Below are 13,803 nucleotides of genomic sequence, written 5' to 3' on the forward strand. Positions count from 1 at the left end.
GGCCACAAAATCGAGTCATGACCATTCTTTTACCTCCTAATCTGCGTTTAACGTCACCCAGCCAACTCTAATTCAGAAATTCACGAATAAATCTTTTACCGGTCAGAGTGCGAATCGAACTGCATGAAGGAATTTTGAAGCTCGGAATGTATTTTTAGTGCCGACGGTGGACTGGGAAATGATTAACGTTTGCTTCGCCGTCAAACGTACAATGTCCATTATTATCAGTGGCTACAAATGGGAATCACGTACTACCCCTTTCAACACCGCGATATCAATAGTTTGCAGTTCGATTCGCACTCTGACCGGTAAAAGATTTATTCGTGAATTTCTGAATTAGAGTTGGCTGGGTGACGTTAAACGCAGATTAGGAGGTAAAAGAATGGTCATGACTCGATTTTGTGGCCTGTCAAACTGCATGCAAACACCGGATTATAACTGACTTTAGCATGAACGCTTGCTCATAAACGTTCTCCATCGATCGACTTGGTGCACAGCTTATAGTGGCGAATGCAAATTCAATTTTTAAAACTGAATGAGGAGATCGATTTTGAAAATGTTGAGCCATATTTACATCGGAAGAACTTTCAATTCAGTAAATAACTACAACGAGTATCCAGAGATATAATATTTTTTGAAGCGCGCGTTGATTTGCCTTTCTTGGCTGGCTGGTCGAGAGAGCATAATGAAATTCTTTGATGAATGACGAAAAATTCAGATTTTTCACGCATTCATGGCCGAATGTCAATTGTGCTCCTGCGTGTTGTTTGAGTTAACTCATGTATAAAAACTTAGAAGAATTTGGACATATAGTTTGGATTCGAAACAGGATTTCTCCTCTTACATATATGACAGTTGCAAAGATATATGACATATGTGATTTTTCTCATGCAAATCTTGACGTTTAGGGCAGTCACAGAGGTTTTCCCTATGCATTACAACGAACCGGTACCTGATAACGGCAACACTGAGTAGTCTGGCGGAAGTGTTTACACACCCCTGATAATGAAATTTGCAGTTAATTTAAGTTCCTAGGGAAGGGTTAATAAAGATAAATCTGCCATTTAGTGTTTTAAGTTCTAGAGAAATTATATTATTACAAAATGTCCAATCGGTTGCCGCCCTGCATTGTCGATGTCGGCACTGGGTAAGTTTAAACACAATCTGAATCTGCACCAAAATAGGCTAATCTTATCGCAGGTATAGTTTCTAATGATATACATTATTGCAGGAGTTTTTCTTCTACTTCTACTGATGCTTTTAATTTTTTGTTGGAACCTGCTGATGTACAGTAATGATATTTTAGATCAATTTGTTAGCTATGATGACTCATGATTCTATTCCTTATCTGGATTGGCTGCTCCTTAATTTTCTTGGCTTGACACTACCTAGTTCAATCAGTTGACAAGAATCTTGCACTACAGCTCCAATTTCCTCCATAAAATGGGAGGAAAGCTGAAAGCTCTGGTCTTTGTGGGCTTGTGGCACAGTGGCAAATTAGATTATTATAGAAACTAGCTGTCTAGCTCATCCTTATTTTCTGATCTAGCCTACTACTTGAGGATTTAATTGAAAATCTTGTGCATGTAAATGATGTCCAGGATACTTACTTATATATTGGTTCCTCACTTACTATTTTGAATCATGGGCTGAAGCTTTCTGAAAATGCAGGTCAAAATGATTATTCCAGGAGTCATTTTCAAAAAACTGCAGATGAAATTAGGCAGTTTCTAATTTTCTTTATTTTTCACTGAAGAAATTGGAAAAGGCTCAATGAATAAGTGAAATTGGCTAGAGAACCTAACCTAACCTAACCTAACCTAGATTCAGGGGCATTATTGTCCAATACATGGATGGTTTTTGCCCAATTTTCTACTTTAAAATTGGTTTACCTATAGGGCTGAAGAAATTCCACATAAAAATATTGTGAGATTTGATGTCATTGTATTTTGGAGTTGGTGGGACTGAAATTATGTTAGATATTTTGGTAGCCCAATATTTATTTGTGAGTTCTACATTTTTTAGTGTAGCGCGTTTTGTAGCCTGTTTACCGCCCGTAGCTCTCAGTAGTTTACCGTAAGAACCGTCTCAGTAGTTTACCGTAGCTCTCGCCTGTAGTTTATCATGAAATCAATTTTCTTGATGGCAAAATTTCAACGTTGCAAGTGACAAAATAAATTTGATGATCAACTCTTGAGGAGCTTAAAGTTTTCAGTGAAATAAAGTAAATAATCAGTGTAAATCAGTTTTGTATCATTGACAACTGACTAATTATTATATCAAGATCTTTTGGAGTCAGATCAAAGCAAAAGAGTTTAACTCGTTGTGAACCATGGTCAGGAAGGTGCAGCGTGTACGCCGGAGGTTCATTTTCGGATGTACGCCAGTACGCCAGGGAAGAAAGTTGCCAATATGCTTGCTAAAAACGGAAGTGTAACCCTCGCCAATGCTGCATGATCGACACAGGCACACATACTTTACGATTGATGCCCGGCAATCATCACAAACACACGTGCTTTACGATCTATATAGCCGATGCCCAATGATCAATACTGATGCGCGCTCTTTGCGATCAAAGTGGGAGATGCCTAATGATCGACACCATCACATGCGATTTACGATCGGTTTAGCCGATGCCCAATGATCAACACAGAAGCGCGCTCTCTGCGATCGAAGTGGCCGTTGCCTAATGAACGACACAAGCGCACGCAATTTACGGTCGGTTTAGCTGATGCCCAATGATCAACACTGATGAGCGCTCTCTGCGATCAAAGTGGCCGATGCTTAATGATCGACACAAGCGAATAACACAAAATATCACTGCACAACAGCACTGCACTCATCACAACATATCACTATACAACACATTATAACACACCCTAACATGACATTACATAATAACATAACATATTATAACAAACAATATCATAGCAGTTTTACATATTACAACACAACATAATGTAACAACATTACCTAACTCAATGCACTGTAACACAACATAACATAAATAACATAGCATGAAACATTGTAATGACATGACACAATACATTATAACATAACTAATCATGATATAACACTATACATCTTAACATAACATAGAACAACAAAACAAATTATACCGCAACATATCCTAATAAAACCCATTATCAGACATCATAACTCAACCCAGCACATTATAGCACATCATAATATAGCATCAAAAATTATAACACAATCAAACATGATACAACACATTGTAACACAACATAACATAACACATGATACTATATCAGATCACATTATAACACAACCTAATATAATAGAATACATCATAACATAAAAAATTAAAACACACTAGAACACAGGACAACAGAACATAATATAATACAATATATTATGTTGCATTATAATGTGATGTGTTATGTTATGTTGTTATACTGTGCTATGTTATGATGTGTTATGTTGTTATACTGTGCAATGTTATAATGTTGAGGTCGGGTAGATCCTGCATAGCAATTCAAGATTCAACAAGTATCTTGTTTGCCACCATGAGTTATCTGCTATATAAATCTATTGATATGCCTCTCTAGGAGCAGTAGCTTGTAAATAAAAGTAGAAGATGATGTTTTGGGACATAAACTGGAAGTTTCACTTGTTTAGGTCATCAGGAAAGGCAAATAACTGAAATGAGTTCAATAAGAAGTAAAGGGCAAAAAATTTCTTTCTACTGTATCAGTCTGTATGTCCAGCTTTCCCATTGCCTTTTATGTGTATGTATTGAGGGTACCATTATGAGCCACATGATTTATTGTTTCCCACTTTAACACCAATAATATTGTATAATTACAGTTATAAGATTTTTCACTTGAAGAAATCTTTATGGATTGTGAAAAAATGCTCATTTTTTACATGTTAGAAACTGCCTCATGCACAACTAATCACACAAATAAATGTGGTTTGCTGCATTAGACATGCCTTTTTTGACAACTGCAGAATGAGATCAGAAAACAAAGGACTTTTTTCATTTTCTGGGTTTATTCTAAACTTCTAAACTTCAGTTTAATTAAAGTATCTGGTTTTCATTTTTCATTATGAAATCTAATAAAAATTTGTTTCAGGTACACAAAGCTTGGCTTTGCTGGCAACAATGAACCTCAGATTATCATGCCCTCGGCCGTGGCCATCAAAGAAACTGCCAAAGTTGGGGATCAGTCAATGCGACGTCTCTGCAAAGGAGTTGAAGATCTTGATTTCTTTATTGGGGATGAAGCTATGGAAGCCACAGGATATGCAGTGAAGGTGAGTTTATATCAAAAAACTTCAAAATATTGCAGCTTGTGGCATTGCAGTCTCCAGAGTGTAGAAATGACAGAGAAATATTGCAGTCCAGAGTGTAGGAATATGCCAATGTATGATATCTGAATAAAAGGTATTTATGTATATTTTGTGTGAATCATTACTTGTTGAAACAAAAGGTCTAGTAAAAGAAGCTATTAAAGGGATTTTTTCTTAGAAATGACAGGCAATAGTGAGCAACTGGATGGAGCTGTACCTCTCATTTCCACTGAATTCTGTTCTGAAGAAAATTGAGGCTTGATTTTGAGGATAAATTGTCTCCTACATCTTTTCATTGGAAGCTAAAAATTATTTTCTATTTTTTTCATTATTTAAATTCAGTCATATATTTTTATAATGCTGTTAAGACAAATTTGAGAGAGGTTTGACATATATAAAGAGTGAGAAAGTGCTTTGTGTGTGTATAAACCTATTTTAGAAAATAGGTAATTTCTGTATCTTGTGTTGAGTGTTAAAAAACATAAGAAGATGTGTTCACTTCTCTGCTGTGTTTTTAGTTCATTTTATTAAGTACTTGTGCTAAAATTGCACTCGAGGGCATTTAGACACAAGTCCCTGGTATCAATCACACAAAACCTCATAAATTACATAGACTTTAAAACTATTCTACTTTTTTTTCAGTACCCTGTGCGTCACGGCATTGTGGAAGACTGGGACCTGATGGAGAAATTTTTGGAGCAATGTATCTTCAAGTACCTGAGAGCAGAGCCTGAAGATCATTATTTCCTCTTGACTGAACCTCCCCTGAACACACCCGAGAATAGAGAGTACACTGCAGGTAGGCTCGTGTACTGCTGTCATCATTGAGAACTTTGATTCATGGGTCAATACAATTTTTTCTGGTCTTCTAAATCTTGGATTACTTGATATTGTTCAGAAATAACTTGGTTTTCTTAGTTCAATTAGTTATCTTCCTGTATCAAAAATGAGGCCTGCACATATATCTTGGATATATCCTACATTGGTAGGTAGAACAACACAATTTACTTCTAATTAATGTATGTAAATCTGAGACTAGAGCTCAGGATAGATGTTTTCAACTGATCCTTCTCACTCTAAATTGTTGGAAACGTTCAGCTTCATTCTCTCATGTTTTCATTCAAGATAGATTCTCACATGAAGCAATAGCTTTGATGCATGCCTTTATGATTTATTCTTTTATAAATTTAGGCAATTTTCCTTAACTTGCCAATCAATGTTAGGAAAGTATCAAACCCACTGATATATATTATTCGGCTATTCAGGAATTGTGTATTCGTAAACAGGATGTCCAATTAATTCATTTATCACTTTACAATAATTCTAAAGTAGATGTTTTGCTTCATAATTTGTGTATTTTTCAGAGATAATGTTTGAGTCGTTCAATGTGCCTGGCCTGTACATTGCTGTACAAGCGGTGCTGTCTCTGGCCGCGTCCTGGGCGTCTCGGCAGGTCACCGAGCGATCCTTAACTGGCTGTGTTGTTGACTCTGGTGATGGAGTCACCCACGTCATCCCTGTGGTGAGTTGAGCATCTCAGGCAGGAGTGGGTGAAGGTTTTCTGCATTGAAAACTTCACTGTAGTTCATAGCTGTGTGTAGTTTAGAACACGCAGCAGTGAAAACTATAATAGAAAATTTAGAACACGCACACGCACTTTAGAACACGCAGCAGTGAAAACTATAGGTAATAGAAAATTTCACCTATGAGAAACTATATTTGTGTATTACTTGTATTTAAATGTTGCAGATGAGATGCTACAGAGAATAATTATTTATTGAAAAGGTTATTTGTTTCTTTTCTATAGATTTTTAAAGATTAACATAATTCACTTGATGAATATTTACGTCTCAAAAATAATTCACAGTCAGACTTATGTTTATGTTTTATGTCCAAGAATATATCTGACTTAATTTTGTCTTAATACTGTTATTTAATGCCAAATCAATTCAGAAAATCACACAATTTCATACGTTCTGAATAATATGAATATTTTTTGTAAAATAACAGATGCATTAGCTGTTTATACAGACGAATTCGTGCTTTAAGGATTATTTTGAATATTTCTATGGGGTTAATGTTTGCGTTGTTGTTGGCTGTGTAGGCGGATGGGTATGTGATCGGGTCGTGCATCAAGCACATTCCGATAGCGGGGCGAGACATCACATACTTCGTGCAGTCGCTGCTACGAGAGCGCGAGTCCAGCATACCTCCACAGCTCAGCATGGAGACTGCTAAGGCAGTCAAAGGTTAGAATTTGGTTTATTATCTGGTTCATAAAATTATATTCAGTATTATCATGTTCATAACTTACTTAGATCGGAGTGAATGTTCTCTGATATTGTCAAAATTTATATGGAAAATAAAAAATTGTTTCAGATTGTTGATGTCGTTACAAATTTTTTACAGAGCGGTACAGTTACATCTGTCCTGATATTGCCAAAGAGTTTAACAAATACGACAGTGACCCCAGCAAGTGGATCAAGCGCTACGAGGGGCTTAACCCTGTCAACAACACCAAGTTTGAGATCGACATAGGATATGAGAGGTTCCTTGGACCTGAAATTTTCTTTCATCCTGAGGTAAAGGAATAATCTTACTCGAATCACTTAGTATAGAGCAGGGTGAGTTGTATTCTTGATTTTTTAAAGCCAAATTTTTCTTACTAGTAGTTGAAGAAAAATCGTGGCAGGTTTCAATAATCTTATCTGAAACTTTTGCTACAACAGAATTTTTTTTGCCCTTTTTCCTCCAGTGATGACTTTGTAGAAGTTATATATATTTTTTTGCGCTTGTTTTTTCTGGCTTCTCTTTGTGCTGGATGTGTCAATTTCAGTGTGCCTTATGGCCATCTTTCATTTACCTCCGATTGGTATTTTATTTCATCGACTCATTAAACTAATATCGGTGAAATTTTTGCTGCTAAATACTCTCATCTTTTTCTCTTTGGCTTATGTTAAAGCCACGAAGCTCCACCAGTTTAGTTCCTTTTTAGCCGGCAAAGTTCTCCAGATGCTATATTTTGATAGCATATTACTCAATGCATTAGACGACGTGTGGCTTTAAAAATAATCATTCCATCGAAATTTGAATTTGTATCTTACTTTCACGTTCTTGATTTCAGTTTGCCAACCCCGACTTCACGGTGCCCATTAGCGAGGTTGTGGACAACGTCATTCAGAACTGTCCTATAGACGTACGGCGGCCGTTGTACAAAAACATTGTCCTGTCAGGAGGCTCGACGATGTTCAAGGACTTTGATAGACGCATGCAGCGCGACGTCAAGAGGATAGTTGATGCGAGACTCAGGATAACTGAGCAACTTAGTGGTGGCCGGATAAAGGTATGATAGTCTTTGTGAGACGTAGTGAGACGCCACGAGTCTCAGTGAGGTGATGTCTTTACAAGGCACTTCTAGTAGTAGTGAGTTAGTGTCGTGAGGTGCTTAGAATCATTATAAGTTGCAATTTAATTTTTTTTTTTCATATGAATTTCCTTCTTCAGTTAGAAACATAGGTTAGAATGTTGTTGGCTGTTTCTGTTTTCAGGTTGCTTACAACGGAAGTGAGATAGCATCACGATGATAATTAGTCAAGCTGTATTTACGGTCTGAATTGCTCGTTTATGTGCAGGGCAATTGATCAATTAACTATATTCTGAAATTTAAATTTAATTAGAGTTCCGTACAAGTCTTTTTAGTCTTCTAACATAATTCTATGCTCTAGTCTACGCTATTACTGTTCTCTCCCTCCCAGGAGTTTGCAAATTAGCATAGATCTTGAATTATATCATGTTTCCGTGTTTTATATCCTGTCAGTTCCATCTGTGATTTGAATCACGGAAAATCTTGAAAGTTTCTACTGTCATCTACAATCGTTACAATCTAGAATCGTTAAAGGGTTTGAAATCCAGTGTTATTTCGAATCACGCACAGAGAATGAGTCTAATTTTTCATTTTACTTTACAGCCTAAGCCCATCGACGTGAACGTGGTAGCTCACAAGATGCAACGCTACGCAGTGTGGTTCGGCGGCTCCATGCTAGCCTCCACCCCACACTTTTACCAAGTTTGCCACACCAAGGCCGAGTATGAGGAGAGGGGCCCCAGCATCTGTCGTCACAACCCCGTATTCGGGACCATGACTTGAACACTCCTTTGCTTTATCGCTCACTTGGCTCCTTTTCAACTCCCGTCTCTGTCTAATGATGGTGCTGCTTCTCATGAAATAATTTTCAACTCATATGAGGCAGTTTTCGACTTTACTATGTTTATTGGATTTGAATATTGGTTCTATTGTCCACTTTAATGCTACCGTACTATTTTTTCCTGCTTTGTTTGTATCAGTGATACGATGCAGTTAATGATCGCTGTTGTTCTTGCTTGAGAATTATTCTGTCGGTGATGGAAATTGATTGAGGATTCCTCGAATTGAAATGCATTACTGATCTCATATTGCCCTATTTATTACCGGCCTTCATCATTTCATATTTTTGCGCTTTTTGCAGTAACTACTCATTGTAATGGTAAATTACGAGTTGACAAATTATTCACACCTAGCATGAACATTTCGCTTACAATATTCTTTGCAGTAAACATTTTTTGAGTAACAGTAACAGTGTTACTCAAAACAATGAAGCCCCAAGTGTTGGTGCATTTTACTTGAATTCACAAGCTGAAGATTTTTTTCCGGCAGTGTAACTTTAATCATCAAATAACAAAGTTTTCGCAGATAATACCAAGTTAAAGAGATTCTTGCTTGAAATTTCTGTTTGTTACTACGAATCTGCATTTTGTGCGCTCCATCTGTTACTGGATGAGAAGGCAACCTCGTGTCTGTTGCTGGGGGAGAGGGCAACCTCGTGTCTGATGTTAGAGCGAGAAGGCACCGCCGTGTCTGTTGCTGAGGAAAGAAAGCATTGTTGTGTCTGTGGCCGTGTTTGAACGACCATACTGTTTCATTATGAATGGCTAGTTTGAAGAAATCCAAGTCGGTCGTCTTGAATTCATCCTCGTGCGAGTTGATTGTTGTTAGCAGTTATTGTTGGTGCTCTTGTGAGATAAGAACAACGGGGCCGTATCTTGCACTGTTGTCTAGTGCGGTCGGCGGTAGAATTTAATTGGTTAACTTATTGATTGAAATTGAAGCTGGGATTTATAATAATATATCTTCATTGTGATAAGACCGCGGCTTGTTGGGAGCTTGCAGCACAAACTAGAACGTTTGTATCAGCATCCAATTTAATGCTAATGTTTATTCTTGCTGTTCGATTCGGGCATAAATTTCGCGACAAATCACATCAAATATCACCTCGATAATTGTTCCCATTCTGTTTTGCAACGGTAGATTCCTCTCCATCACTGTAGAGTTTTGTTCAAGACTTTCTGCTGCCGACCGTTCTGTGGCAATAGTGGGGCTTTGTTTATGAAAGTGATTTTAATAAGTAAAGAACCTTTCGAAGTAATGGCTCTAATTTTAGTGTGATTGTTTATTACCATAAGGAACGATTCATTAAACTGTCTCTGTGCCCGCCACCGATTGCTGCATTCATTAAGTTGCTGCCTTATGGTCCGTGATGTCTATGAACACTAAGAAAAAAGATAAAAGACTAGGAAGTGGACCAGCACCACCATTCTTTTGGTGCTGCAAAGACAATGTGGTGTCCAGAATCTTAGTGTCCATGGTGATCAAGAAACAAGATTAAGGATTGGCAGTGGACCAGCACCACCACTTGTACAGGGGATGTGGAACACCTTTAGTTTGAACTGTTGAAGTATATACCTATCATAGCCGTCATATCCAGTCCGACTGGAGTTGTTACTTAAGGCGCAAATTCCCCTATGTCATAGTAGCTCAAGTTTATTTAATGTGACATAGGGAATAAACAAGACTTTCAACAGGAAGATGGCTGTGGTTGCACTGCCATTTTTACATGTTCGATCGATGATTCAGTCGGTTTAAGTATTCAGTGACGACGATCCAAAGTTCTTTGATTAAGTAAAGTTATCGCTGTGGGTTCTTATTTGTCATTTTAGTTGCTGCAACATGTTCATCACTATCCATAATGCTTCACTATATTTCATGGAATCTTACAAATATTTGCTTCGTCACTATACCATTCTGTTGTCGTTTGTTGTGGTTTCTGTAGGATTTCTTCATAATCTCAACATTCCCGTACCTTAACAACTACTAATCGAGCGACACCTGCGGTCAAACTCCACATTTTGTCATCACCTTATTCGTTTTGATACCGAGTTATCGTACTAAGCTACTCTTTTCAGTGTGATAGTTTTCTTTTATATGTTCGTATGTTAGAGGAAAATGATTTGTAATAACATTTATACCTGGGATAAGTTAATTGTCTGTTCAACATCAACACCTTTTGTTTGCCTTGTTTTATACTTTAATCACATTTTCTCTATAAGTGTGCTTGGTTGATATTCGCTATATTTCTTCTTATTTATATTTCTTTTGATCAGCGTCTGTATTTTTTCGCGAAGTGCGTATTATGTGACTTTATTTATCGATTTCTTTTACCATTGCTTTTGATTTACTGTCGAAGTTTAACATCTTTGAGGAATGAAACGAACATGAAATTGGTTGTTAATCCTTTAAAATGTTGCCACATAATTTTCAATATAACTCTCCTCTTTGGAATAGCATGACGTGAATTATCATCAGTTTTGAGGCCTGTAGCTTCCTTTCTTGAATTTTTAAGCGGAATGAGGTTTTTAATTTATTCCACGTGCTATTTTTGTAATTATTTAGACGATTTAACTTGAATGCAATTATGGGCCGGCTTGCCATATATAGAGCTTTATGATGGCCGCGAGTTGTAACTTCATCCATTCGCCGTTTCTTTCACTCTTGGTGATTAACTGAAAAATTGATGACGTGAGGCTTAATTTAAATACTAATTTCCTGGTAATTATGGTAGATTTATTAGCACTGATAACATCGCTCACTAGATATTAACTTCCAGTAAATGAAATGTCTATCCATAGGCGGAGAAGAATCTAGAAAACTGTCTAATTGATGTGTGAACTTTCCACGAATATGATTCTTCCATTAAAAATATTTATCGTTGGAGTAATTGGCAAATGAACTACAAAATATTAATTAATACTTCTGATATAGATTTCATTTTTTAATTGCAAATATTTTGCCAGTGTCGTTCAATCCTCGTAATTTGCATAGCTGCAAATATTTTCAGCAAAGGCATGTTTAATTCCTGTCTTATTATAAAGCTCGTTTGGTTCGGGAACGCAATGGATAGTAAAATCTGACGAGCTCAAAACTTGGTTGTTATAATCTTTGATTTAAAATTTCTTGTTCTCGTACACGGATATTGGTAGTTGCTTAATTAAGGTGGAAGTTCTATCTAAGTGACTGTGCCAAATTGGTGTGTTGGGCTGTCATGTGATATAGCGGTACACGCACGATCTCGTGCCGCGGTAGGTGTACGGTAATATTTTCTAGAATTCTGTAGGTCCACAACGACTAGATTATTTCATTTATAAATTAATGTTAGTTATTGCAAAATTTATAGGCGCGATTGATGTTGCGGATGCTAGTGGTCAGTCATTTCCCTGGTTCATAGTTCATTTGCAGTTTTCCAGTCAGTAAATTCAGCGAGTTCTTGGTTGTTATGGATTTACATGACTTATGTTGCGTCGATATCTACAACGCTGCTAAACTATGCCTCTTTTTGATTCTTTCCTGTTTCTTCTGTAGTCATTTATGGTCTCAACTACTACCAATAGACGCTTGAGTATTGTTGTCTCTCTCGTTTATTTTATTCTTTGTGTGAGCTTTCTGCTGTTATTTGCTTCAGCGATTTTCGTTTGCTACCTATTATTTTACTGTAATTCAAAACCGTTCACCGGTCGCCATACTGTTACTGTAGCGATAAGGAAGCTCCTGGCGTCAGACGTGTCATTAAATTTTGTCCCATGCTGAGAGGCTCGAGTCTACAGATTTTTCTGCACAAAGGACAGCAAATATTACGTGCACAATACCGACACGATTTCTTGTTATGTATCTATTTAAACCCAGCCAATGTAAATTACCTATCGCGCTTTGTGGCATTTCGTGCGTAGAAACGAAGTTGGTTGTGATTCCAACTCCTGGCCCCAAATATTGTTATTTAATTGAATACTGTCTTTTCAACAGTTATACGCTGCTTTGGTATTCTAAAACGTCTACTTTACCGAGTTCTACGGCTTCATGGCCTTTTTCTTATACTGCCATAAAACATACGCGGCTACGGTCAACACTCACAGGTTTCGCCTTTATTTGCGATGTTGCACTTTTTGAAGACAATAATATTTGAACGATCAATAGTTTTTCACAATGAGAATGTGATTACTGAATTTAACTTTTACACATTGTATCAACTAATCAACCTCACCTAGGGATCATACTACGCATTACATTGAATGTACCTCCGAACGCTATTGTAACTTTGCAATGTTGCTGGCTGTATTGTAATCATTCTCAGCCGCGATTGTGACGCGGATAATGATGGTTAGTGAAAGTTTCTGCCTTGGGTGGTGTAAGCAGAAACTAAGCAAATATTTACTGTCGTCATCGGGATCAGTTTGATCATTTTCATATGCAATTATATTTCGCGTTAAATGTGCATTGCGCAAGGTTTGTTCGCACTTCTTATTAATGATTTAAAGTCGATTCGCTGATTTGATGTATTCGACATCTAAAATTATTTATCTCTAGATTCATTAGCTGCTATAAGTTAATTATGTTGGGATTTCAATTAACTAATTTCTTGATTCGCCTGAGTGTTATTCTTTATTCTACAGTCTAAGTCTTTATTATTCAGTGTTTACTGACGTGCTAATCTGACCTGCTGGACCTGTCCATTTGGTAACTAAATTGTTAACAAATTCTTTAGTCTCCTGCACTGCGGTGCCGTTGATTCACTGGGCTGTTGGCTCAACTTGTCCTGACATGGGAAATTGCTTGAAAAATTTACTTACTAATATGTGGTGTAACGATTGTTTATGAGAAGCTTTTATATTTATTTCTAGATTTTCGTATTATTTTAGATGATTCTTTATAGCCCTACAGATATATATTCGATCATCGAAATTGCTCTGGCTGAGAGAAGTCGCCCTTGGAATAACTGTATTATAACGGATCATCATTGCAAATACATCTTCCATTGTTAATAGTGCCCTTTCTATCCTGTAGTATTATGGATTATATATGCTATGGATTTGCGTGGCCTTCGTACCATCCGTTGCACTCGCGATGCGTTAAAGCTTGTCACTTGAAATACATGGGCTCATTTTTGCTGATCAGATTTTGATTCAGACGAACCTGTTGATTATCCATTAATATTATTAGACAACCCTGTAAAAAATGGAGTCACGTTTCATCTTCTTTATTTGATAAACTAATGGTTCACATCATCAATGAATAACTTTATGGCTTGAGTTCATCCTTGATCAATGCCTACAACTCGATTGTAC

The 13,803-nt window shown here is 37.0% G+C and overlaps 1 protein-coding gene across 1 annotated transcript; it reads left to right on the forward strand.

Annotated features, from left to right (window-relative positions):
* The first annotated feature begins 953 nt into the window (after nucleotides 1-953).
* LOC108673888 (actin-related protein 3) lies at nucleotides 954-13,500 on the forward strand. The gene is made up of 8 exons (XM_018161777.2): nucleotides 954-1,147; nucleotides 4,098-4,278; nucleotides 4,957-5,113; nucleotides 5,679-5,836; nucleotides 6,419-6,563; nucleotides 6,724-6,896; nucleotides 7,439-7,657; nucleotides 8,282-13,500. The coding sequence occupies exons 1-8, from the start codon at nucleotides 1,104-1,106 to the stop codon at nucleotides 8,459-8,461; spliced, it is 1,257 nt and encodes a 418-aa protein (XP_018017266.1). The 5' UTR covers nucleotides 954-1,103; the 3' UTR covers nucleotides 8,462-13,500.
* The last annotated feature ends 303 nt before the right edge of the window (nucleotides 13,501-13,803 follow it).

The sequence above is a fragment of the Hyalella azteca genome, unplaced genomic scaffold (assembly GCF_000764305.2).
Source record: "Hyalella azteca isolate HAZT.00-mixed unplaced genomic scaffold, Hazt_2.0.2 contig10305, whole genome shotgun sequence".
Classification (NCBI taxonomy): Eukaryota; Metazoa; Arthropoda; class Malacostraca; order Amphipoda; family Hyalellidae; genus Hyalella; species Hyalella azteca.

Coding starts and splice junctions, on each gene's coding strand:
- LOC108673888 (XM_018161777.2), top strand. CDS start 1,104: ATGTCCAATCGGTTGCCGCCCTGCATTGTCGATGTCGGCACTGG. Junction 4,279..4,956: donor CCACAGGATATGCAGTGAAG/GTGAGTTTATAT, acceptor CTTTTTTTTCAG/TACCCTGTGCGTCACGGCAT. Junction 5,837..6,418: donor TCACCCACGTCATCCCTGTG/GTGAGTTGAGCA, acceptor TTGGCTGTGTAG/GCGGATGGGTATGTGATCGG.